This window comes from Sporothrix schenckii, assembly GCF_000961545.1.
Source record: "Sporothrix schenckii 1099-18 chromosome Unknown Cont43, whole genome shotgun sequence".
Classification (NCBI taxonomy): Eukaryota; Fungi; Ascomycota; class Sordariomycetes; order Ophiostomatales; family Ophiostomataceae; genus Sporothrix; species Sporothrix schenckii.
In genome coordinates, this window is record NW_015971144.1 from 1,739,452 (window position 1) to 1,764,930 (window position 25,479).

Below are 25,479 nucleotides of genomic sequence, written 5' to 3' on the forward strand. Positions count from 1 at the left end.
CCATTGCGCGATAGCACCCAAGACGGCAATTTGCACCAAGCACGCTGCTTCGCCCATTCCAATCCCCGTTCTCACAGATTGGCTTCCACTCTCCGTTCGCAACGAGCAACGTGCAACCGTGCTACATCTGACCTTTGCGGAGCGCAACACTAGCAGGCCGTTCCTTCGACGTAGCTTGTGTGTCTTGTGTGTCTTGCGTGTCCAGTCGTCGAGAGTCGACGCTCTGCCCCTGACCTCCAAGTCGCCGGACTTTTTGATTCTTCGACGCTTCGACGTTTCGACACATCGCCATGCCGGAGGGAAACGCAGCGGCCGCCGCCGGCCAGGAGGAGCCGCAAGGTGTACGTTGTCAACGGCTTGTCTCGGGGTCTGTGGTTTGTTCGAGGCGTATGCTAACCCCCCTGTTGTCCCTCCCCAGCAGACCTCCATGATGTCACGCATGCTGCAGATGGGCGCCATGTACTTTGGCATGCAGCTGCTCATGAAGCAGTTCCTGCCCAAGCAAGACGCTGCCACCACGACCGCGACCACCACGGACGCCAGCGGCAACGTGGTCAAGGTGCCCGTGTCGACGGGGGCCATCCCCGCCTACCACGCGCGCCCAGACCGTCTCGACGAGGGCGCTACGTACAACCCGACGCCGCAGCGTCTGGCCGCCATCTGGCCCGAGGACAGCAAGCTCGACATTGTCATTGCCGTGTCGCCAACGCACCAGGCGCGGCCGCTCAACGCCGCCGACTCGGACCCCGTTGTGCTGTCGGAAAAGGCGTTTGGCCTCGGCGACTTCAAGGACAAGCGCTCCATCGACACGACGATCCAAGTGCCCAAGCAGGTGCAGAACAACGGCACGCTTTGGGGCCACTTCTTCATCGGCCTCGCGGGCGCCGAGCTCGACCCGTACAGCCCCAGCTACGACCGCGCGGCCGCCTACTGCTTTGCGTTCCCGCTGACGCAGTACATTGTCAAGAAGAAGGCGTTCAAGACGCGCAACCTGCTGGCCGGCAAGGACGGCGCGGGCGCCGAGGCCGGCGAGGTCGAGGCGGAGGTCGAGGAGGACACCGCGCCCGGCCCCATCGTTGCCAGCTACTACCACCCCAACACGTCGCTCTCGTTCGTCCCGTCCAGCGGCATCATCGACTACCCCAACACGGCGCCGGCGATCCAGCAGTTTGTGCACCCCGAGGCCACGGGCGCGCGCGACGGCTCGGGGCAGAACTCGTGGTACTACCCCGTACTCTTTGTCAACACGTTCTGGCAGCTCAAGACGCACATGACGCTGCTGAACGACACGGTGACCACGCTGCCCATGCACCTGGACCTCGGCAACCTCAACGACTGGCAGTTCAAGCTCATGGCCAGCATCGAGATGAGCGGCCGCGAGTCGGCGCGCCAGGCCGCGTGGGGCAACCAGCTGCCCGGCGGCGGCGACGGCACCGAGATTGAGATGGTCAAGGAGATTGTGCTGGACACGAACCCGTACCTGCTGGCCGTGACGGTCATCGTGACGGTGGCGCACCTGATCCTCGAGATGCTGGCCTTTGGCTCGGACATCTCGCACTACCGCAAGAAGAAGGACAACGTCGGCATCTCGGTGCGCTCGATCCTGGCCAACGTGTTTATGCAGACGGTCATCTTCCTGTACCTCATTGACAACTCGCAAAACACGTCGTGGATGATTCTGGGCTCGCAGGGCGTTGGCATTGTGATTGAGCTGTGGAAGATTACGACGGTCGTCGACGTGCGCGTGCGCGACGCGCCGCCGGGCTCGCTGCTGCCGTACCGCATCGCCTTTGAGGACAAGCACAAGCTCACGGAGACCGAGGAGAAGACCAAGGAGTACGACGAGATCGCCTTCAAGTACATGTACGTGGCGGCCGTGCCGCTGCTGCTGGCCTACGCCGTCTACTCGCTCGTCTACGACACCCACAAGTCGTGGTACAGCTACGTGATTGCGACGCTCGTCGGCTCCGTCTACGCCTACGGCTTCTTGATGATGGTCCCGTCGCTCTACATCAACTACCGCCTGAAGAGCGTCGCCCACATGCCCGGCAAGGCCATGATGTACAAGTTTGTCAACACCTTCATTGACGACCTCTTTGCCTTCACCATCAAGATGCCCTTCCTGCACCGCCTGGCCACCTTCCGCGACGACATCATCTTCTTCATCTACCTCTACCAGCGCTGGGCCTACCGCGTCGACTACACGCGCGTCAACGAGTTTGGCCAGGGCGGCGACGACGGGGACGCGGCCGAGGCCGAGACCACGACGACGGCTCCGCAGCCCAAGCTGGTGACAGCCGCTGACAAGAAGACGGGGACGGAGACGGCGGCCCTCCCTGCAGCCGAGGCGTCTGCAAAGACGTCCGGCACGGATGCCAAGGCTGGCAGTGCCACGAAGAAGCGGAAATAAAGTCGACTCTGGGGAAAGAAGGAAGGGGGGAGACTGGCCAGGACGGAGGATGGAAGAACACGACCGGGGTTGCAAATAGAAGGAAGGGAACGTTCTAATGCGGTGGACATGACAAATTCCGTGCATCGTTCGGTTTTGTCTCATTTGCGCACTTTCCTACCTGACTCTACTCTTTGTCGATACAGACATGCATAACAGTTAGAACCAGGGTCACTCGAAGATTTGTAGGATACGTACGAAACGACTTGATAGACCATTGGCCACGTACAAAGGCCTCGCCATATACAGGAACAAAGGTCATAGACGAGAGAAGGCGTAGTCTAAGCGCCGCAGGGTAGACAGTCTCATAATAACAGGCATACAGCTGGAATAAAGACTGAGTATCTTACAGCTTTAGATATGGGCCCAAAAGAGGCCAGGATGCAACCCAAAGACCCTCGGGTCCCTGTATTCGCGGCCCTTTAGCGCCAAAGGCCCTAACCGCAGCCTTCGCCACTAAAACCGCAGGTGTGGTGTCTGCCCCACGGCTCAAGGCTGGTCACACAGTGGCGCCTTTCGGGGCAGTTGGCGCCTGGTCATCACCGCCTAATGCGCCTTCCCAGTGCTGAATACTACGGACGTTAGCGCTGAGGGTATTAGTGTGGCTCGAGTGGGCTGCGGTTTCCCGTTGGTAGTTACACCGCTGGGTCATGCTTTCCCGCCTGGGACGCGTTGCTGCGTCGCAGTTGCCGCCCATGATGTAGGACGCGGTTGCCTTCGTAGCGATACGATGATACAGTGGCCTGTCCTGGTGGTGGCCAACTTCGCTTTCCTCTTTTCCTCTTTTCCTCGTCACCTTTTGCTTCTGCATCTAAAAAGGATCATCACAAAAACCGCCCCTTTCAGCAATACGTGGCCCACGAGGCAGCCTTGCCGTCCCTGTCCATCTCTTTCACCTGGCGTTTTGTGCCGTTTTCGTCTTGTGCAACCAGTCCCTTGCTTCTATATATTCACTTCGGCTGGCCTTCCATCTGCTTTCATCGCCCACCTCGTTAGACGTTTCCAGCATTGTCTTTCAGATACCCAAAACTCTCAGACTTTTATTAGACTCATCAAAGACCCCAGACTCTTAAACGTTTATTAGACCCGTACCAGCGTTTCTCGTTTTATCGACAACATCCCCTCGAACGGAGCTCTTCTCGACCTCTGACATCCCGTGTCTCACATCCGAAGACCTCGACCATGTCTCTCTAACTTTGCGAGAATCACCATAAAACACATCGAAATATACAGTCTGGCCCGAGACACCGGACTCGTCCCGCCACTTTTCAACCCGTCCTGGCCGCCATGGACTACACAAAGCTGCGGGCCGCCGCCCTCCGCGACGGCGAGGACGAGGAAGCCGTCACCGTCGACACGCGCGCCCTCATCGACAAGGTGCTGGCCCGCTACTCGGGCGAGTGGACGACGCTGCGTGAGCTGATCCAAAACGCTGCCGACGCCCAGGCCACGACCGTCAAGATCAAGTGGGAGACCACGCCCTCCACGTCTGTGCCGCTGCCGCTGCATGCGGGCGCCGCGAGCAACCCGAATGCCCTGCTGCGCCATACCGTCCTGCATCATACGTTGCGGCGGCTGCTCGTCGAGAACGACGGCCAGGCATTTACAAAGACCGACTGGGCCCGCCTGAAGCGCATCGCCGAGGGCAACCCGGACGAGACCAAGATCGGTGCGTTTGGCGTGGGCTTCTACAGCGTCTTTGCCGACTGCGAGGAGCCCTTCGTCCGCTCCGGCCGCGAGGCCATGGCCTTCTACTGGAAAGGCAACGCCCTCTTCACACGCAAGATGGCCGTGCCAGACGACGCCGTCGCGCCCGACCAGGCCGGCAAGACCACCTTTGTGCTCGACTACCGCAACGCCACCACGGCGCTGCCCAATCTGCTGTCCGTCAGCCAGTTCCTCGCCACCTCTCTGACCTTTGTCGCCCTCCAGCGCATTGAGTTCTGGGTCGACGACTGGAAGATTCTGGATCTGCACAAGAAGCTGTCACCAAGCGTCGCCGTGTCCATCCCGCGCAACCTCGATGTACGCACCAAGGAAGGCCTGATGACCGTGGCCGGTGTCGACCGCTCCAGCGCCCAGATCGATGCTCAATACATGCACGCCGTAGCCTGGAAGCCGTCCACCGCTGCGACCGGCTCGGCGTCTGCTTCTGGTTCCACGTCGGGCGGCAGCAACCAGCCCGGCAGCAGCAAATCAACCGACACCTACGGCATGTCTGCGGGCGACATGCCGTCCCTCCGCAGCTTCTTCTCGCGGCTGACGGGCTCGTCGTCCTCGTCTTCCGCTCAGAAGGAGGCTCGCAACAAGGCCGCGCGCGAGGAAAAAGTCGCCCAGGATGCCCTGCTGGAAAACCTCACCGGCACAGGCCGCGCCAGCATCTTCTTGCGTGTCACGTCGGCATCGGTCAAGACCAACGTGTCTGCCAACTTCGCTACAGAGCTGGAGCGCGCCACAAAGAAGCCCCCACCCAAGACAACCAAGATGGCCATTCTGACGTCAACCTACGACGATGTCTTGGCGTCTGAGGAAGCCATCAAGGCCGTGGGCGCGATGACGACAGCGTCAGCAGCAGCAGCAGCAGCTTCTTCGTCTGCTTCAGCGGCAGCTACAGCTACGACGGCTCCGGCGACGGCGAAGCCAGCAAGGTTGTCACACAAAAAGACGCCGTCAACCGCCGGTGCTCTGCCGCCTCCGCCAGACTATACGCCGGCCATTCCCCCCGCAGACATCTTTGCCTCAGTCCTGCCGAGCAAGAAGCCGGGCGGCCGCATTTTCATTGGTTTCCCGACCATGCAGACGACCGGTGGCGGCATGCACGTCTCGGCCCCGTCGCTGATCCCGACCGTGGAGCGCGAGGCCATTGACCTCAACGCCCGCTGGGTGCGCAACTGGAACATGGAGCTGCTCCGCGTGTCCGGCATTCTGGTGCGTCTGGCGTTCATCAACGAGATGGCGGACCTCGCCGTCAAGTTCCGCCAGTTTGTCGAGGCCAACCGCGCTGCCAATGCGGCCCCTGGTACCGTGGCTGTAAACAGCAGCGTCGTGCCTGTGCCCACGGCCGAAGAGGTCGCCCGATTTGTCCCCGAGGCCCTGCACGTGCTCAAGACGTACACCTTTAGTGACTCGACCCCGAGCGCCTATGTCGGCCAGATCATCGAGGAAGCCTTCTGGACGGCCTATGCGCTCCCGTCCCTGGACGTCTTCTCCAGCCGCGGCGTCCTTTCCACGGCCAAGGTGCGCATGAGCAACGTCGAGCTGAGCAGTTTTGTGGACGGCATCCCCGTCGTCGTGGAGCAGATGAAAGACGACCCGTTCATCAAGAAACTACATGACTTTGGCATCATCCAGGACGCCACGATGGACGACGTCAAGGCCGAGCTCGAGTCCAAACCACTGAACCGTGACCAGCTCGTGCACTTCCTCAAATGGACCAGCACGCAAACCAGGAAGGGCGAGCTGAGCTTTATAGACATGCAGAAGCTGTTGACCGCGGCGGTTGCGAATGTCGTCGATGAGACAACCGGCAGCTCGGCTCTCCTCGAGCTGCACAGAATCAAGCACTTTCTGGTTGGCAACAAGATCCCGGCCAATCTGCCCATCCCACCCAACACCCTTCCACTCTCCATCACCAACTCCATCCCAACGCCGCAGCTGCAGGCGCTGGGCTGGAGTGCGCTGGACATCTTGCCGTGGGTGGAATACCTCGTGGCGTCCCGGGTGCAGCTCGGCGCAGAGTGCAACCTGACGGTTGATCCCAACTTTGCCGCACAGGTTCTTCTTGTCGTCTCCAAGAACTGGGACAACACCAGCTTGTCAAGCAAGTCGAGCATAGTATCCCTGCTCCAGGAACACACCACAATGCCCACGCGCACGGGCATGAGGAAACCCGAAGAGGCCTTCTTCCCGTCCGTCAAACTGTTTGATGATCTGCCTGTTGTGGCACCCAACTGCCAGCATCTCAAGGACAAGTTCTTGCAGCAGCTGGGCGTTCGCAAGACCATCGATCTCGACACCATCTTCACGCGCCTGCTCAGCCAGCCGACCCCCTCCGTGCCCAGCACCGCCGGCACGTCTACTGCTGGTGCCGCTGGCACGTCGGAAAAGGCCGCTCTCGCTGCCCCAGCCAGGAAGAATTGGAGCCATGTCGAGCTGATCAAGTACCTCGCGTCCGTCCGCGGCGACATCCCCAGCAACGACATTAATAAACTGCGCAAGACGGCATTTCTCCCGGCTGAGGCCGGCACAGATGGTCCAGGGTCGCAGTTGTCTGGTGCCACGCTGTACCGGCCCGACCAATTGTACGAGCCGTCGGCCGCCGTACGCGAGCTAGGTTTTCCCATCGTGCAGTGGCCCGATCAGCCCGGCAACTACTACCGCAAGTCCAGCGCCGAGGCCCAGTTCTTGACCGCACTGGGCCTGCGCCACCATCCAAATGCCAGCAACCTGGTTGAAAAAATGGCATCGCCCAGCCAGTCCCTGCGCGACAAGGCGCGCGCTTACTTTATTGAACACCACCAGACACACGGCTACGGAACGTACAATGTTCGCGGTACGAACATGGCCATCATGCCCATCCAGGTCAGCGGCGGCGGCAGCAGCGAGAAACAGCCACAGGAAGTGCTTGTGGCGCCCTCGGCTTGCTACCAGAACGCCGACGCCGCCGTCCTCGGTTTCCCCATTCTACGCAAGGACTTGCAGCCACACGCCGCCAAATTCGGTGTTTACCTCAATCCGCCCATGGACGAGTGCGTCAAGCGGCTCCTGGCCAAGCCGCCGCGGTCAAAGGAAGATGCTGCCGTCGTCTTCAAGTACTTTGCGACCCGCCTTGCCGACCTGTCGGGCAACAGCCTCCAAATGCTGAAGAAGGGCGCTTTTGTACCCGTCGTTCGCAAGTCGAGCGTGACGGCGTCGTCGGCCCCCGTTCCGAACGCCAACGGATACCCAGACGAAAAGAAGACACCTGCTGCTCGTGGGCAGTCGACCCAGACAACCATTGAACACGTCTCGCCCGAGTCCTGCTACCTAGGCTCGTCGGCCACATACGGCGACATCTTTGATTTTGTCGACTTTGGTGTCAACGGCAATGCGTTTCTGTTCAGGTGCGGCTCCAAGTCCGAGCCGACCAAAATCGAGATTGCCCACCTGGCGTGCAACGAGCCCGCGCGTCTCCTCAGCACAATGCAAACAACCGAGCGCTACCTGGCCCTGCTGCGCTCGCTCGCCGAAGAGCTACCACGGCTTATGAACGACCGGGAGCTGCTCCAAAAGATGCAAAGAGCGCCGTTTTTGCTCGCCTCGCGGGAGATCAGCCCCAGCCGCCCGAACCAGCAGAATGGCCAGGGGGCATTCAGCACGTTGTTTTCTGCCCAGGACGCCGCCAACGACGACGGTGGCGACGACGACATCGACGAGCCGCCCATTCGGCAGTACCAGCTGGCTTCGGCGGCCAACATCAGCATCCTGGACGACTACATTAGTTACCGTCTCTTTAAGGACCATCTCATGTGTGCGCCCGAGGAAGATGCACTCGAAGCGTTCTACCTAGCGCTCGGCGCCCAGAAGCTGAGCCAGGTCGTTACGGAAGACATCCGCATCGGCGCCCACAGCCCCAGCCAAGCCGAGGCCGTCAAGCTGCGGTCCTTTGTTATCGAACGGTCCAAGATTTTTTTGTACGAGTACCAAAAGTACCGCCACGATGCCATCAAGCACGACATCCGCTGGCTCGAGAAGAATTTGGCCGTCGAGATGGTCCAGTCCGTATCGTTACGCCGGTCTCTGCGCCATAGCAACGAGACGCACACTGAGAAGCGGTCGGCCGCCAGCGCGCGCAGCAAGGGCTCGGGCTTTGTGCTCTACGTCGCGTCCAAATCCAGAGTCGACATGTACCAGGTCGGCCAGGCCATTTGCCAGCTGGTTCTGAGCCGGCCCAGCCAACAGGCCTACTTCTTCTTTGAGCCCTTCCTCAAGCTGGAGCTGCTCGACCTGCGCGCCCGCGGCTACAACGTCGACCGCATCCTGCGCCAGCGGGCGGCCGAGGCGCGAATTGCCGAAGAGGAGCGCCGCAAGGCGTTGGAGGCGGAGCAGGAGCGCATCCGGGCCGACGAGAAAGAATGGGCCGAGCGGTCGAAGCTAGCAGCAGCGGCCCAGTCGTCGCCGGACCGTAAGATGCCAGGTGGCTTTGCCGACGACGGCGACAGTGCGCCGGTCCATGATTTCCCACCGTCGAACCCGCAGTTGTTGCACCAGCAGCAGCAGAACGCCATCAAGAAGAGGGGCATCTTTTCGGGCCTGACGCGTCGCCTGGGTCTCGACAACAAGCAGGACCAAGAGCACAGTTCTGACGATGGCGGCCACGCCGAGGACGAGCGGAGTGCGCGAGGCGGCAGTGGAAGTGCTGGAGCTCCAACCACCAGCACACAGCACGACAGCAACAACAACGACGAGGGCCGCGTGACTAACCCGGCGGTCGTGCAGCAGAACATGCTGAACGCGATCCAAGCGACGCGGCCGTTTGGCTCGAACTCGCTGTATACGCCGCCCACGACCAACTTGGTCAAGGAGCAGGCGACGTACTGCGACAGCAACCATGCGCACGACCTAGCCATGGTCGCCCAGGCGCCGCGCGGCATGAACGTCTTCCTGGCCCGCGCGGTGACCCTGCCGGCGGCGGATTTCCTGGCGCAGAACCGAAGCGTCATTGCCACCTTTGAGGCGCTGCTGCGCGACGTCGCGGCCGTCTACGACCTGGCGCCCGACGCCGTGCAAATGTACTACGATGCCACGGGGCCCACGATCGCCTTCAACACGCGCGGCAGCATCTTTTGCAACCTGCGCTACTTTGTGCAGCTGCACGCACGCAAGATGCAGGCGGCGGGCAACCGCGATGCGCAGCAGGCGCGCGTGGACGCGACGGTGTGGTGGTGGGTGGTGCTGGCGCACGAGCTGGCGCACAACCTCGAGCAGAGCCACAACGCGGTGCACAGCTACTACACTGAGACGTTTGTGCAGCAGTACTTCCACAAGATGACGGCGCGCGCTGCGTCATGGAACAACGCGCCGGCTCGCGACCTCGGGGCCATTGCGGGTGCGTCGCGTCTCGTGTCCGCCAACGACGGCGGCGATGGCGGCGATGGCGACGGCCCGTCGGCGCCTGCGCCGCCCTCATACGATCAGGCCACGTCCACGGGCCAGCGTCCGTCGAACCTGATGGATTAACACATCGCACATGTCTCGCACGCATCTTTTACTATGATGCCAAGTTTGGAGTTTAGGCGGTTTTTTATTTTCTTTCTGTGCGGATTTGGTTGCTTTCTTAGACTTGTAGAGGAGCATGCAGAGGGCGTTAGCATGTCGCCAGAATCTAGGCGAGAGATTTGATTTTATGTTTTGTTATTTTTGCCACTCCTTTGCAGTTCGATATACCGTTTTATAGAACTCTCCTCTTTTGTAGACAGGACGGTTTGACGTCGCTATTCAATGTTTTTTTTTTGCTTTTTCCGCTTCCTAATTCGATGCAACGATACCGCCGCTCGGGGCTGGTCGTTTATTCGAGGTCGGCTGCTAGCTGGGCCGCCGATTCGGCAGCGGCGGCGGCGGCCAGCTCCGCTGCACGGCCTTCGCGCGCCTCCTCCTTGAGCTCGCTGTCAAAAATGTCGACAGACAGGCTTGCCTCGACAAAGTCCTCCAGCTCTTCCGAGACCGTTTTGAGCTTGTCCGTCACCGAGGCACTGGCCTCGAAGCCCACAATGTGCCGCGTCGGCGGGTTCTCGTGGCCGCCAATGGCCGTCAGTGCGTGCACCGTCTCGAGCACAAGGCGGTCGAGCGCCGGGGCCGGCAGCCGCGGGTAGCGCACGGTGGGTGTGGAGGGTGCGGCGGATGCTGGTGCCGCTGTGGACGAGGGGGCCGACGCGGCCGAGGCGGCGGGCGACACGGCCGGTGGCGACGCGGTGGATGCGGCGGATGCGGTGGTCGAGAAGCCGACATTTTCGCCGTGCAAATCCAGCACGCGGGTGAGCAGGTCACGCACACTCGGCGTGGGCGCCTCGATCAAGTCGGCCGGCGGGGCCGTGCTGCCACCTGGGCCCTGGCTCTCGGCAGCCGCCGCCGCTGCCGATGCCGCCGCCGCCGCAATTGCAGACGCCTCGGCTGCCGCCTCGTACTCGGGCATGGACGGCGCAAAGGTGATCCGGTTGCTGAGGGTCTGCACCTCGGTATTCGGCTGCACCACGGTGACCTTGATGTTGAAGGGCGCAATCTCGTAGGCCAGCGAGTCGCAGTAGCCCTCGAGGGCCCAGGTCGCGGCAGTGTGGATGGGCATGCCGGGCATGCCAATGTGGCCGCCGATGCTCGACAGGACCACGACGTGGCCCGTCCGCTGGCTGCGCAGCTGCGGCAGCGCGGCCTTAATAAAGTTGACCTGCGAAAAGAAGACGGTCTCGAACTGGTCGCGCACAATGTTCTGGCCCAACAGGTTGGGTGTATTGCCGCCACCGCCACCGCCGCCGCCGCCCACCTCCTCGACGGCGCCGACCACGGCCGCCGACGAGCAGCACAGCACAATGTCAATGCGGCCAAACACATGGACGGCCTCGGCGACGGCCGCGCCGCACTGGCCCATGAAGCGGCCGTCGCAGCGGATGCCGCGGATGCGGTCCTTCCAGCCCTCGCGGTCCTTGTAGCGGCCAGAGGACGGGTTGCGGCATTCGTCGGCGAGCTCGCGGAACTCGGCGCTGATGACTTCGTTGTCGAGATCGTGTGGCGGCAGACAGGCAACGACATAGTCACCGTGGGCCAGCAGCAAGCGCATAAGGCGAATGGCCAGCGGCGAGAGCGCCTGGGTGATGAACCAGGTGCGGGGCGAGTTGTGCGTCGCTGCTGCAGTTAGCGGAAGGGCTCGACAGACGTACTTGAAGGAGGCGACACTCACGGAAAGACGGTGGAGGGATGGCATGCGAGTGCCGGCTGGCGGCAGCCTCAGCGTTCTTGCGGTCCGCCATTGCAGGCGGCGGTCATCTCACGATCATGGATGAGAGGAGGGCGAGGGAGCGACGTCGCTAGGAAACAAGCCGCGACCACGTGAAATGATAAAACGGAATAGAGAAAAAGGGAAAAAGGGGAAACGAAAAGAGAAATGAGAGACAAAAGAAGGACGTCCAGGTTTGTTGTATAAAGCCAAGTCTATCCAAGAGGAAGCGAGAACGAGGAGAACGGCCAATGAATCTTTCCGCCGTCGGGTGACGTGCAGGAGATCATGGAGGGTTGGCAATAAGCGGATGGTTAAGAGAGGGCCGGGGTGCGATGGATGTTGTGGGAGATGCCGTCGGAGAGTGTTATATTGCAGAGCTCCAAAAGGTGCGGAGAAACGGTTTTGATAGGGACCCCAACATTGATTGGCCTGGGCTGCCGTGGCAGATCAGATTTTGGAAACAACGACCCAGAGTCTCGGGGCTGTTTTAGGCAGTCGCGGCAATTGCAAGTCCCGAAGCCGAGACTCGACAGACGCAGGGCCACGGTATGCGGCAGGCAATGGTTCATGGTTGCTTTTGTGTGGCCATGCACAAGGCCCTTGCAATCATATCAGTTACAGGCGCATCTCTCATGCAAACTGGAATTGGACGACGTTGACAAGGCTGTGATACTGGCGCGCAGCCTTGTGGTCAAACATTGTTGGTTGCACAGCAGGCAAGAGCCATCCAGTCGCCGCCATCGTCCTTCCTTTTTACAACAAGTACCACTCGGCCTTTCCATTTCCGACCAGTCAAGCAATACGTCGCACGACGAAATGGCGTACACTCTTTCCAAATTGCCCCATTTGCCGCCGAAACGGAAGGACCAGCCCCCACACGACTGTCGACGCTCTTGTCTTGTTCGGCTGCACCTACCCCACGCCGTGCCTTCCCACCCCCGCGACATTTGTCTTGCGAAATATAAATCTGGGGAAGGAGCCCAGGCGTCTTGTGCAGCGCACATTCTGCTTGCGAAATAAAATGAGTCACGTCATGGCCGCTGGTTGGCTGGTGACGGCTGCAGCCCTCAGTCTCTTTGGTTTGGGGAGCCACACGGGTTCGCTCAAGACGCCAGAAACGCGCTGGAGCAGGCGCTGGTCCGACACCGGCTAGTTGGTCTTGCCTTGCTGTGCGCTTTAATCGCTGCTAAAATTTGAATGGCGGGGACAGCAAGAACGACCCAACACGTAATTCAGGCGTCCGATGTGTCAATGCCTTTAAAAAGCGACGGTTGCTCTTTCCACGTTGTAATTTGAGTCTTGAGTCACCGGTTCTTCCCTATCTTGTCAATTGATCGTGCCTTCCTGTTCAAGCGTTTGTACGAGGACTTGTTCAAACGGCAACCAGTACAGCTTCCTGCCCGCACCGTCTCCGCTCCACTCTCACCTGTGAGAGCTTCGACCACATCATCACATCTCCCAAACATGCCTGGACGCAACGACATCACGTACTTTGGCGCCGGCCCTGCCCTGCTGCCCACCGACGTCCTCGAGCGTGCGGCCGCCGCCCTCGTCGACTACAACGCCAGCGGCCTAGGTCTTGCCGAGATCTCCCACCGCTCAGAGCCCGCTGCGGCCATTGTACGCGACGCCCGCGCCGACCTCGCGACCTTCCTCGACGTGCCCACCGACGAGTATGAGGTCATCCTGCTGCAGGCCGGCGGCACGGGCGAGTTCTCTGCCACTGTCTACAACCTGGTCGGCGCGTGGGTCCTGCGCGAGCGCGCCAAGCTGGTGGCCCAGGGCCTGCCCGACGACGACACGAGCCCCGAGCTGCTGGCGGCCCTGCGCGCCAAGGTCGACAGCGAGCTGCGCCTCGACTACCTCGTGACCGGCAGCTGGTCCCTCAAGGCCTACCAGGAGGCCCAGCGCCTGCTCGGCGCCGACAAGGTCAACCTGGTCGCCGACGGCCGCAAGGAGACCGACACCCGCAGCGGCACGCCCAGCAAGTTCGCCGCCATCCCCGACGAGGCCGCCTGGGTCGGCAAGCTGTCGCCCAACGCCGCCCTCGTCTACTACTGCGACAACGAGACCGTCGACGGCGTCGAGTTCCCCCGGTTCCCGCCCGCCCTCGTGCCCGCGGCCGGCCACACCACGGCGCCCGTCGTCGCCGACATGTCCAGCAACATCCTGTCGCGGCCCGTGCCTGTCCGCAACTACGGCCTCTTCTTCTTTGGCGCCCAGAAGAACTTGGGCTCCACGGGCATCACTGTCGCCGTCGTCAAGAAGAGCCTGCTGCCGCAGCCCTCCGCCGACCTGCTGCGCGCCCTTCACCTGCCCATTGGCCCCATTGTGCTCTCCTACGAGACCATTGCCAAGAATGACAGTCTCTACAACACCCTCAGTATCTTTGAGTACGTTTTTTTTGGTCCTCGCTTCGCTCGCTTTTGTTGTTGCTTGTCCTCGCTCGTACTAACGAACCCAGTGCCTACATCGCCGGCCAGGTCCTCAAGAAGCTCCTCGCCGCTTTCCCCGACGACAAGGCCGCCGGCCAAGAAGCCGTCGCCGTCCGCAAGGCCAACCAGATCTATGCCGCCCTCGACGCCCACCCGGACGTCTACCGCATCGCCCCCACCCCGGCTGTCCGCTCCCGCATGAACATTGTCTTCCGCGTGATTGCCGGCGCCGACGGCGGTGACGCCGCCGAGAAGGCCTTCCTCAAAGAGGGTACGGCGCTCGGCCTGACGGGCCTCAAAGGCCACCGCAGCGTCGGCGGCATCCGCGCGAGCAACTACAACACGATCAGCGAGGCGGGTGCGGCGAAGCTGGCCACGTTTATTGACGACTTTGCCAAGAAGAACAAGGCTTAGAGGTAGGCGAGGTGGAATTAAAAAAAAAATAAAAGGCAAAGTAGCACCGCATAGGAGGAGCATCTACTATTACTTGAATCTAACTTGAAGAAGTGGGGTAAGGAAAAGAAATGGGTGAGAAAGGCAGCCAAAAACGTGTGTGGAAATAGCGTTTTGATTATACTGCTTCATTTGTTATGGCTTTATATTTTTGAAAAGCCCATTACCTCGCTAGGTTGGTCTTTGACATAAACAGCCTCATTTTATTATATCGCCAGCAATAGTATATGTTCTAATATGTCTGCTGGTGTAGAGTTTACAATGTAAATACTTGGTTTGTTTACGCATTTTATTTTCTTTAACATAATGGTACAATGATGAAAATCAGGTTTTTTTTTAAAAAAAAAATTTCAAATATTTTTATTTTATTGTTTTGGATAATGAAACCTTTTCGTTTCACAAAATTAAATTATTCAAAACAATTGTGTTTTTTTAATTCACTGGTTTACTTGAAAGATCCACTGTGTAAAGCGAAAAATCAGACACGGTTGTGCACATCATTCGTCAGTTCTTTTTGACCCTCACTTCTTTTGATTGTTCCTAAACCAAATTACTGAATAAAAAGGATACATAGATTCGTTACCCCGAGAGCCCGAGAAGAATATGACAAAAGACATGCGCAATACAAGAAACAAAAACTATTTGATGTAAATGAGAGGGAAAAAAAAAACAGAAACAAGATTCATGGTAGGGCATCGACAAAATCGTTCCAAGATAAACAGCCGTCCGAAGTTATGACCACGATGGACGAGACAAAAAAGGAAACCATAAGCTACTCCCGTCGGGTATTACTTGCGGTCACTGTCGTATCGTTAGTGTCTGTACAAGTTCGCGGTGTAGAGATGGACAAAGGGACCGTGTACTTACGTGCTGAGTCGTCTTGAGAGGGTGTGCAGCTTCTTGTCGTTGTCGGCCTCCTTGGTGGCGCGGTCGAGGGCCTGGGCGCGGTCCTCTTCGTTTTGGCGGACGACCTCGTCGTGGCTGGGGGGCAGGCGCTCATTCTGCAAATCGACCTTGCGGGCGTCCTCGAAGCTGCTGATGGCGTTCTTAATGCCCTCGGCACCGAGCATGAGCGTGCCGGCGGGCAGACGGCCGCCGGCGACCGTCTTGAGCTCGGTGACGCGCTCCGACTCCTCACGCAGAACCTGGAAGACGCGCGACAGGCGGCCAATGGCAAGAATCTTGTTCTTGATGGCGCGGCGCTTGAACTCAATGGACTCGGGGTCCATGCCGGCCGTGCTGCCGAAACCGGGCGACGTGGGCGACGTGGTGCCGCCGCTGACGGACGAGGGCGAGGTGATGGCGCCGGACGAGGGCGAGGGCAGCGCGCCGGCGGCCGCCTCCTCCTTGAGCTCCTCCTCGGAGCAGGTGCTGAGGATGGCAATGAGCATGTCGGTGATCTTCTCGCCGACAAAGGGCAGCGACCACGTAAAGACGTCCATGAAGTTGGGCAGCCAGTACGGGTGGGGGGTGCAGTTGAACTGGCGGATGTTCATGACGTTGTTCTCGTACTTGAGGACGGCGGCCTTGTTGTTGTAGACGTCGAGGTAGTTGGGGGCCGAGAAGATGGTCATGACGCTGGGGAATCCGGTGGTGCGGGTCTTGCGGTACATGCGGTAGCCGGCGTCCTGGGCCTCGTGGGCGCGGATGATGGACAGCAGGTTGTTCTTCTCCAAGAAGGCGCAGGCGGCCTGGTACGAGAAGAAGTAGGAGCAGCCGCGGACGTGGTTGTGCAGGAAGTAGTCGCTCGTCTTCTCCTGGCCAAAGTCCTCGAGCGGGTCCGCCCAGAGGATGTCGCACATGAGGCCCTGGGTCGGGGGCTCGCGGAAGCGGTCAATCTTCTTGAGGTCGTCGAGGGTGTGCAGCTCGGGGCTGAGGCCGCCGTGGATGCAGAGGAACTGCTTGTTCATGACGGCGGCGAGGGGCAGGGAGCAGAAGGACTCCATGCAGGCGTCGTAGACGGTCTCCGAGTACTTGTGACGGCACTCGAGCTTGAAGGTGAAGTAGTCGGTCAAGTGGCGGCACTCGTGGTTGCCACGCAGCAGCCAGAGAGTCTTGGGGTAGTGGATCTTGAGCGACCAGAGGTAGAGGACGCACTCGATGCTGAAGTAGCCGCGGTCGACGTAGTCGCCCAGGAACAGGTAGCGGGTCTCGGCCGGGTCGCCGCCGACTTCGAAGAGCTTCATGAGGTCGTAGTACTGGCCGTGGACGTCGCCGCAGACGGTAATGGGCGCGTCCATCTCGAGCAGGTTGGGCTCGGCGCGCAGCAGCTCGGTGCCTTTGCGCAGGATCCAGAGGGCCTGCTCCTCGGTGAGGCGGCCCTCGCGGTAGAAGTGCTGCTTGAGGAAGGCGATGTTGGGCTTGGTGTGCGCTTCGTCCTGGAAGAATTGCTCGTCGGTGGGCTTGTATGTTGCGGGTGCTTGGACGTCTGCAGAGAGGAGGGGGAGGCCGAGGCCGAGGTTAGCATTCAGCATGGTGTTCGGTGTGATGTCAAGGGGAACAGGATGCCCATCGCAACGCACCTTTGCATACGCGTTCGGTCGTGTTGACGCTGGTGCCGTCTTCCATCGTGTGGATTGAAAAGTCAATCTCGGGGATCGGCTTCTTCTCGGTGATGGCACGGATGGCGTTGTCGACCTGGATGTTGCGGCGCTCCTCGTAGGCAGACGGCGCGGGGGCCTCGCCAGCCGGCCTGTCGGGATCCATGTTGCCGCGTGGGAGAGGGGAGGAATACGAGAAGAAGGGAAGACGGGAGGAAGAAGACGAGGTGGTGCGAATTGAGGCAGCCGGTGGATCAGATCAGTCAACCGTCAGGATGCGCCGTGACAAGACGAAGATGGTCGGTGGCAGATGCAAGGAGAGGGCCGTGAACCGCCGAGGTTGTCACACGGTCGTCGGGATTCGTTGTTTCTGGGGTCACGTTTCTAGATCTCAAAGTAGAACGTTGTGAACGAGGCTCCGCTAGAAATTTTATGTCCTGCGTCCTTGCGGCCGGTAATGTCTGGGCTGGGGGTTCTGTCGGTGAAGAAGAACTAGCTTGGGTCGACAGCAACAATCGGTGGGGCGCGGGGGCGACGTTCAGTCAGGGTCGAGGGGTGTGGGAGAAAGAAGGGGGGGGCGCCTGCTTTTGGTCGCCAACGGCCGTTGATGATGCAGAGACGAGAGGAGGAGACGATGTGGCAGATGTGTAAATAGGAGAACAGAGAGAAAGGTCGGCGGAAAGTGTTGCGGAAGGAAGTACTTTGTACGATGACCTCCGCCAGACGCCGGAACAATACTATGGGGCTGGAAAGGCAAGACCGATCGGGCACAAGCGTGTTTGGCACGAAAAATACGGAGTGCACGTATCTTTTAACGGGCAGGTGGCAGGCGAGCAGGTTAGGGGCGTTCGAGAGCAGGAGCGGAGGACGTTCGTTCTTTCCAATGTCCAACGTGCGCTTTGCTTACTTTTTCTTATTTTTTATGGAGACACCAGAGTGAGAAAACAAGGGGAAGGAGCCTGGAACATGACGAAGAGGGGGATATGCACGAGGCAGGAGCGAGGAGGGATGGAGCCTCGAAATGGATTTTGCTGTTTGGCAGAGCGTGGCAGGTGCGAAAAGGAGGGGCAAGGTTGCGAGGCAGGCAGACCGTACGGGAAGGAGCTGGCGGCTGGCGCTGGCAAGAGAAACATGCGACTTTGGAGCTTGCCTGAGCTAGGGGTGTTTTCGTTGCAATCTACAGTGTATTTATGTGCTTGTAGTGTGCGCGGTGCCTGTAACGAGACATCATAAGAGGAGAAAGTCGAGGGACGCAGGAACCTCCTCCCTCTTTGGCGCCTAGCGAGGACGGGGCGGGCAGCCTAGAGGAGGGTTGGAAGAAGTGGGGCTCGACACTGGGACTTGAGCGCCGTTGCTTCTGCAGCGGAGGGCGACCTTAACCTATTACAATGACATCCACCCATCCAGTCGCAAGCAACGGCTGGAGTGAGACATGCCAGAGTATCGGAAAGCTGTTGACATGTTTTGGTGTAACGCCCTGCTTTCCGGGTTGGTAGCTGTCGATCGCCACTTAAGCCTTGTTGGGCGTTTCAGTATGGAAATCTGCAGGTCATTTTGATGTATGGCATGCGTCAAATGTAACTGCTTTTGATTTATATACATTCTGTTCTGAGCGCGATTGCACGTCTCTCCACGTTTTAGCCCACGACCTGCTTGAGAACCTCGTCACGCGGGTAGTTTGTATTGCGCCAGCGTGAAATAAAGTCGTCACGCGCAGCTGTATCGTTAGATCACAATGACTTTTCGGGTAAGGGGTCAGGACAGAGAGCTCACTGTATCCACCGCACATGCGGCGCACGCCGACAAAGGCGCTGCGGCCGTGCATGACGCGCCAGTTGTCAAAGATGAGGGGTGTGCCCGGCTGCAGCTGGGTCCAGTACTCGACGTCGGCCCGCTTCAGGATGGCCTGCCACGTGCGGGCGGCGTCGTACCAGCGGCCGGGGTCGATGCCGTCGGCGTCCGGCCCGCCAAAGGGCACTATGCCGCGGTCGTCGTTGTTCCACCGGATCCGGTGGATCCGGTTTTGCGGCGACGCTCCCGTGGTTTCGCGGTCCTGCTCGTCCAGCACCTCGATCACGGGATACCGCCGGTCGGGCGACAACGTGATGCCCTGGTTGCCGCTGGCATGCCAGGGCAGGCGCACGCGCGTAAGAACGTCAAAGTCCTCGGGATGCTCCTCGCGCAGAAGGCGGGCGGCGTGGAAGCCGTCCACCAGCAGCGAGGAGCCGCCAAGACTGGCGCCCGCCGCTGGCTCCGGCCCGTGGTGGGACAGCAGGTGGAACGCCTGCAGGCCGGCCGGGTCGGTAAAGTAGGTCGTGTCGGTGTGGGCAGGCAGCGGTAGGTTCGTGTAGGCCGTGTCGGCCATGGCGAGGTCAGGCACAAAGTCGTAGAAGCCGCCATAGTGGGTGACGCGGATGAAGGCGATGCGCTCCAGTAGGCGCTGGGTGTCGGCTGGGTCGGCAAACGGCGTGCCTTCGACAAAAGCAAAGCCGTAGCGGCGCACAAGATCCGTCAGCTGGGCAATGCCCTCGTCGGACGACGTGTTCATGACGGCGTCAAAGTGCACTGTGGGCGGACGGTCGGCCACGTTGCTGCCCCAAAAGTGGAAGTCGACCGCCTCGGGCGACCGGTGGTTGTTGTTTTGGTAAAAGGTGATAAAGTCCCATGGGTAGTGGCTCTTGTGGTTGTCGCCGGACCCTGTCACCCTGTCATGTCAGCACAAGAAGCAGTCCCAGGACGAGGTGACGATACAAGTCGTCGTAAAGATACCGTGATGGCGACGTACAAACAACATTCAGGCCCTTGTCGTCGGCCTTGACTTCGAGGGCACGAACATCGGCGGGGATCTGCTTGGTTAGACTTTGTTCTTCATGAAATGGAAAACATTTCGCCAGTTTCTGTATGTGCACACTCACTTTGAATGTGTCAAAGTTCCGCTGTGACGTATCCTGGTTAACACAACTCGAGCAGCGGCAGTTGTCTCTGTGCTGTTAGTGAGTTGCTGTGTGGCCATCTGTGTTCAATATAAAGTGCATACCGTAGCCAGAAGTTTGGTCTATGAAAGTTAGCCAGCGTATTTTCGTATACAAATGATGCTCCGTGACTCTACTCACAACTCGGCTCTCTTCGTGGCCTCGGACGAGGCAATCTTCACCGACCGGTCGGTCGGGGTCACTTGCACGCCGGAACCACTGCTGAAAGACCGAACGGCCCGCCGCTGGGATGGAGCAGTAAAGCGTCGTGAGAAGGGGAGTGGACGGAAGGAAAAGGACCAGGCAGACAGCCGTGCCGCCGGCGTCAGAATCGCAGTAGGCGCCTGGTGTCCCGATCTCGGCAGCAACGCCGGTAGACGGGAACGAACCGGCATGACGGGGTGCTGGAAACACGGGGAACACACAAAAATATTATAGTCAGCGCGTATGCTTGTGAGCTCGACGGGGATCAGTGAGAGAGAACGTGACTTGAGATGTGTCGTTTACAAGTCGTACAACGTTGAAGTTTGCTTGTAGCTATTGCGAGTCAAAAGGATGGGGACGGTGCCAAGCTAGAATTCGCCGCTAGCACCTTCCTACTCTGGGCGCACTGGGACGCGCTTGTGGGCGAGCGCACCTGCCGTTACAGGTCCTGTTCCTCGGCAAATGACGGCCTTCCCGAGCGCATCTAACAGCCACTGAAGCCGCCCCTAAAACAAGCCTGTCTCCTGTGTCTCTCACGTGCGTATCGTTGCTTGTTATGTGCCCGCCTTTGCTCCACTGACGCCGGACGCTTTGTCGCGAGAAACAGGTTCCAGTTGAAAGTTCAAGGCACCAGCGGGACGATATTATGTGGGGTCGGCTGCTTCAGACGGTAATGTAAATTCTAGTGAGCCACCATGTGGCTGCTTGACAGAGCTCGGGGCTGACAGTAAATAGATAAATAATGCAGGAGGAAAATTGATATCAAAGCTACATCGCGATATGTAGCAAGACGGACAACAGGGTTTGTAGTAATCCGATTCGTCGTGGAATCCGTCAAAGTTTATCTCCTGGCAGTTGTCTCCAGGCAATGTCCTTGTGGTCATGCTCGTGTTATTATTCAACGGCTCTGAGAGCAGTAACAACGCTTGTATTGCCGCCCGAAAGTCTGTTCCTAAGCCTTGCCCACATGCAGATATTCCATGAATGCGATCGAGACGGTAGACATAATAAATGTTGCTGCAAGTTGTAATATGAAACATAGAAAGAGGAGCAACGACGAATGTAGACTAGCACGGCCGTCCAAAGCACGACAACCGAAAATTAAACCTGTTATGACAAGAAAACCAAAAGGGCATATCCAAAACAAGACCCCAACCGCAAGACTCTCATAAGAACTATCCAACGACAACGAGAACGCCTCTGCTTCAACGATCCTCAACCTCAGCCTCTATCCCAAAAGCTTGCTCCAGAACGACTTGGGCCGTGACTTGGACCCCTCGAGCGCCTCGGGTGTCTCGAGGATGGTGTTCCATGCCTCTTTGCCGTTCACAAACAGACGGTACTGCAGCCGGCTGTGTGACCCCGCGGCTGCGTCACCGCCGTCGGTGGATGCGGACGGAGGCAGGATCGTGATGGCGCCAAACTTGGAGTTGCCCCGGTAAATGTACGCAATCTTGACATCCTCGCTGCCCCCTTGGAAGTAGCTCGGCACGGGCGAGTAGAACTGGCTCAGCGGGCTCGCCGAGAACTCGTGTACGGCCACACTGGCGGGCCAGCGGGCAGGTGGTGCAGCCGGGTCCGATGCGTTGGGCGCCGGCGGCGGGAATTGCGTTGCCGCAAACTCGTGCCGGTCGCCCGACAGAATCACGACGCCCACGCCCTGCAAGCCGGCATCCCACATGGCCTCCAGAATGATTTGGCGCTCGACCAGGAATCCGCCCCACGTGTCGCGCGTGTTAATGCGCCAGTTCTTGGTAAACGGCACCGACGACGCCACAATCTTCCACTTAATGCCGCGCGGCTCGGGCCGCCGCAGAAACGCCAGGAAATCGGCCAGCTGGTCTGCACCCAGCATCGTCTTGTTTGCGCTGTCAAAGGGCATCGAATTGCTCGATCGGTACGAGCGTGTGTCCAGCATGAAGAAGCTGGCCGGGCCCTGCGAGAACTCAAAGTACGTGGCACCCGCCCGCGCGCCGCGCAGCAGACCCCCGGCACCTGCCTGGCGGGCCAGCGGCGGGTTCGCCGCCGTGTGGTAGTGGTGATAGGGGTCCACAGCGGCGTGGTAGATACCCGTCTCCCGCTTGTCCCAGTCGTTAGCGATCTCGTGGTCGTCGAGCACATGGATCCAGCTGAGGTTCTGCGCAATCGGGTTCCAGTCCGGCGACGCATACACCTGGCGGTACTTTTGGCGGTAGTCGCTGACCGACTTGCCCCACCAGCGCGGCGTATCGACATAGACAAAGTCACCCAGAAACAGCATGAACTGTGCACCCAGTGAAGGCAGCACGCGTGCCAGGTGCCGCGTGCCAGGGATCGCCAGTGGGTGGTCCAGCGGCGTGTACGGCACGCGCGAGATCATGCACGACGTCGCCACAAACGTGAAGTTGCCGTCGTGCAGAGCGGGCGCGACGCCCGCCTTGGGTCCCGACACGAACTCGCCCGAGTGGTTGTTAGAGGTCCGCCACTCATACACGCGCTGCCCCGGGTGCGGGATCTTGACGTTCACCACGACCGTGTAGTCGGTGCTGTTGTCCGTCCACCGCGCGCCGCCGGCGGTCTGCCACAGGGGATTGTCAAACGGCGGCTGCGCGTCGCGCATGCGGAGGTCGATGGAGACGGGCATTTTCGCCTGATCCGGCTCGCGGATTAAGAACTTGGCCTCGGTGTCGGAGACGTAGCCGAGGCGCACAAACGAAAGGTCGTCGGCCGTGATGGCGTGCTCCGAGTACAGGCGGTCGGCTACCAGAGCCACGAGGATGGTGTTGGTGAGGACGGCCAGGAAGGACAAAAGCTTGCTGGGGCTCGGGACACCCAGGAGCAGGGTGCGTAGACCGTTGAGGGGCCTTGGCTGGATGGACGTGGAGCTGGTGATATCAACAACCTCCTCTTCGATTCGTTCTTCGTTGTTGTCGTCGTCCACAACGGCCTTTTCGGCCAACAAGACTTGCATCTCCTTAATAATCTCAGCCTGCGGCTGCGCCAGGTAGCTCAAAACGAATGACGGGATGTAGATTGCTATGAGAGCAAACACAAGATGGGGAATGATCTAGGCAGTGTTAGCGGTGAACCATCGATGGACGACAAGAATACAAGAACAACCAACAGACTCAACATACAGGAATGAGAGCCCATCGCAAGAAAATGTACGACAAGAAACGGATCAGAACCGACGTCGCCGTCGTAATCTTGGTCTGGACCGCCATGGTGCCAGCTTCTGTGTGTCGCGACCGTTGTGGATCTAGGTGGTGGCCCGATGCGAGTAGAGCACGGCGCAGCGAACGACTTGCTCGACGAATGTAGCTGCTTTCGATCGCTTTGTGGGCGTTTCTCTGTATATGGATGCGGCTTGCTGTCGTCAACGTTTGCCAGGCGAAGCAATCAAAACAGTCCGAGTGATAGCGTTGCGCTGGGCATCAAACACTGGTCAGGTTGTTGAGCATCCGCAGTGGTGGGCAGCCGTGTTAAACGACAATGCAACAACGCTGGAAGCTAGAAGGCGGCAAAACATGTGCAGTTTGGCCTAAAATCTGTTGCTGGTGATGTTTTGTAAAGGTTGAAGAAGCTCAAAAATAAATTGTGAGTTGCGAGATTTGACAGCAGACGAATACGGAAGGTCGAACGGTTGTTCTTTGACATGGGCAGGACGGGAAGGAGCAACGCGCTGGGACGCCTGTGGGGGGATGGGCCAGTTGCCGGAGCTTAATTAATGATATCATTGCATTGGTGGTAGTGGCCAGTGGAGCTTCTTGAAACCCTGCTCTAGGCCAATGTCGTCAAGCTTTCGGCGGTCGTGTTGTGTCGCGCCTTCCCCCATTAGCCCATTGGCTGAGCAGATCGACGAGTGTGTAAGGAGCTGTCCTCCAAACTCAAGTCGTTAGCTTCCCTTCTGTAGCGTCAAATGCGGACCCACTTCTCTTTTGAGCCTGGCCAGTTTGTCGCTCCTCCCCCCTGAACGAGTTTACTCGGTGCTGGGAAATTGAAAATCCGCTAAAACTGGAAGCTGTACGGTCGTATTACAGGGCCTTACTTCGCCGCTAATACTAGCCCATTTAACTCTGTAGCCATTCGAGCCAGGGGGTGGACAGCAGCGTGTCCAGCGTGTCCTGAAGCAATCCCTTTTCAATTGCTCGCGCCGCGTTGTGGGCCATCACAGCAAAATCCCCTTTTTGCAGCATCGTCCCGTTTGGACATTTTCACATTCAACAAAACGTCTCACGTCCCGCACACGGCCATCCTCCTCCACCGTCCCCTCTCCGGACGACGACACCAGACAAAAGACACAGACGATGCGGGTTTCCACAATGCTGACCGGCCTCGCGGCCTGGTTTGCGACGGACGTCACGGCGACGGCCCTGACCTACAAGCTGGCAGCTGGTGAGAAGGCGTGCTTCTACGCGCAGGCCCCGACCAAGGGCGAGAAGATTGCCTTTTACTTTGCGGTAGGTTGGCATGTGGAGACGGCACGGAGATGGTGGGCGCTGTGCTGACAACAATAGGTCCAATCGGGCGGTTCGTTCGACGTCAACTACGAGGTCGTCGACCCCAACGGCAAGATTCTGCTTGAGGGCCTCAACGAGCGCCAGGGCGACTTTGTCTTTACGGCCAACGAGATTGGCGAGCATCAGTTCTGCTTCAACAATGAGATGAGCACGTACACCGACAAGTACGTCGACTTTGAGATTTCGGTAAGTCTAGCGGAAGCTCAAGACTCTGCACCCACATGCCCCATCTCCGTCGCACACAGCTAATGCTTCCCCCCTTTCCTTTCCCAGGTCGAGAACGAGGCCCGCGTGGCACTCCCGTCCAGGCAGGGCAGCTCCAACGAGCAGACGAGCGCGCTGTCCGAGTCCGCTTTCAAGATCTCCGGCCAGCTGTCGACGATTACGCGCAACCAAAAGTACTTCCGCACCCGCGAGAACCGCAACTTCAGCACCGTCCGCAGCACCGAGAAGCGGATTATCAACTTTAGCTTCATCCAGTCGGGCCTGATTGTCTGCATGGGTGCCCTGCAGGTCTTTGTCGTGCGCTTCTTCTTCCAGGGCGCACGCAAGGGCTACGTTTGAGCGATAACGGCCATCACGCTCTCGCACGCTGTACGATAAGAGCACTTTACATCTTCTTCCACCTTGTGTTTTATTGTTTCCCTTTTGTCTCGATGGGCGCGATGCAAAAACGACTGGCGTACGGTATCAAAACAAATAACGATAAAGAGATGGAACTTTCCGACGCGAGGAACATAGGACGGAGAGCGCATTTGCTGGTATTACAGTGTGTACAAATACCACGAGAGATGGCATTGCCACCAAGTGAGGAACAAACTTAGAAGGCGTCGACGCAGAGAGCATGCTTTTTTAATACAGCCACGTAATGAATGTTCATCGTTGCATCTTGCAAGTCAACACATCGACATCTTGTCACGTGACCATAGCCGGAAATTGTGACATATGTTTCGTAGGAC

The 25,479-nt window shown here is 59.0% G+C and overlaps 8 protein-coding genes across 8 annotated transcripts; 4 read left to right on the forward strand and 4 right to left on the reverse strand.

Annotated features, from left to right (window-relative positions):
• Nucleotides 1-290: 290 nt before the first annotated feature.
• SPSK_02311 (uncharacterized protein) lies at nt 291-2,410 on the forward strand (the record flags this gene model as incomplete). Its single annotated transcript, XM_016729183.1, has 2 exons — nt 291-341; nt 422-2,410. The coding sequence occupies 2 exons, from the start codon at nt 291-293 to the stop codon at nt 2,408-2,410; spliced, it is 2,040 nt and encodes a 679-aa protein (XP_016589305.1).
• A 1,326-nt stretch (nt 2,411-3,736) lies between these two features.
• SPSK_02132 (HATPase c domain protein) lies at nt 3,737-9,667 on the forward strand (the record flags this gene model as incomplete). The annotated part of the gene is made up of 1 exon (XM_016729009.1): nt 3,737-9,667. One exon carries the CDS (start codon nt 3,737-3,739, stop codon nt 9,665-9,667), a length of 5,931 nt encoding a protein of 1,976 aa, XP_016589306.1.
• Nucleotides 9,668-9,995: 328 nt separating this feature from the next.
• Nucleotides 9,996-11,448, reverse strand: SPSK_02484 (oxidoreductase, short chain dehydrogenase; the record flags this gene model as incomplete). Its single annotated transcript, XM_016729353.1, has 2 exons — nt 9,996-11,323; nt 11,379-11,448. 2 exons carry the CDS (start codon nt 11,446-11,448, stop codon nt 9,996-9,998), a joined length of 1,398 nt encoding a protein of 465 aa, XP_016589307.1.
• Nucleotides 11,449-12,881: 1,433 nt separating this feature from the next.
• SPSK_02512 (phosphoserine aminotransferase) lies at nt 12,882-14,266 on the forward strand (the record flags this gene model as incomplete). Its single annotated transcript, XM_016729381.1, has 2 exons — nt 12,882-13,810; nt 13,882-14,266. 2 exons carry the CDS (start codon nt 12,882-12,884, stop codon nt 14,264-14,266), a joined length of 1,314 nt encoding a protein of 437 aa, XP_016589308.1.
• A 902-nt stretch (nt 14,267-15,168) lies between these two features.
• SPSK_02365 (protein phosphatase 3, catalytic subunit) lies at nt 15,169-17,011 on the reverse strand (the record flags this gene model as incomplete). Its single annotated transcript, XM_016729237.1, has 2 exons — nt 15,169-16,733; nt 16,828-17,011. 2 exons carry the CDS (start codon nt 17,009-17,011, stop codon nt 15,169-15,171), a joined length of 1,749 nt encoding a protein of 582 aa, XP_016589309.1.
• A 1,471-nt stretch (nt 17,012-18,482) lies between these two features.
• SPSK_02400 (trimethyllysine dioxygenase) lies at nt 18,483-20,212 on the reverse strand (the record flags this gene model as incomplete). The annotated part of the gene is made up of 6 exons (XM_016729272.1): nt 18,483-18,562; nt 18,619-19,542; nt 19,631-19,691; nt 19,761-19,827; nt 19,883-19,900; nt 19,959-20,212. The coding sequence occupies 6 exons, from the start codon at nt 20,210-20,212 to the stop codon at nt 18,483-18,485; spliced, it is 1,404 nt and encodes a 467-aa protein (XP_016589310.1).
• A 1,037-nt stretch (nt 20,213-21,249) lies between these two features.
• SPSK_02334 (alkaline phosphatase D) lies at nt 21,250-23,224 on the reverse strand (the record flags this gene model as incomplete). Its single annotated transcript, XM_016729206.1, has 2 exons — nt 21,250-23,067; nt 23,138-23,224. The coding sequence occupies 2 exons, from the start codon at nt 23,222-23,224 to the stop codon at nt 21,250-21,252; spliced, it is 1,905 nt and encodes a 634-aa protein (XP_016589311.1).
• Nucleotides 23,225-24,307: 1,083 nt separating this feature from the next.
• Nucleotides 24,308-25,084, forward strand: SPSK_02725 (uncharacterized protein; the record flags this gene model as incomplete). The annotated part of the gene is made up of 3 exons (XM_016729592.1): nt 24,308-24,460; nt 24,518-24,706; nt 24,794-25,084. 3 exons carry the CDS (start codon nt 24,308-24,310, stop codon nt 25,082-25,084), a joined length of 633 nt encoding a protein of 210 aa, XP_016589312.1.
• Nucleotides 25,085-25,479: the final 395 nt, after the last annotated feature.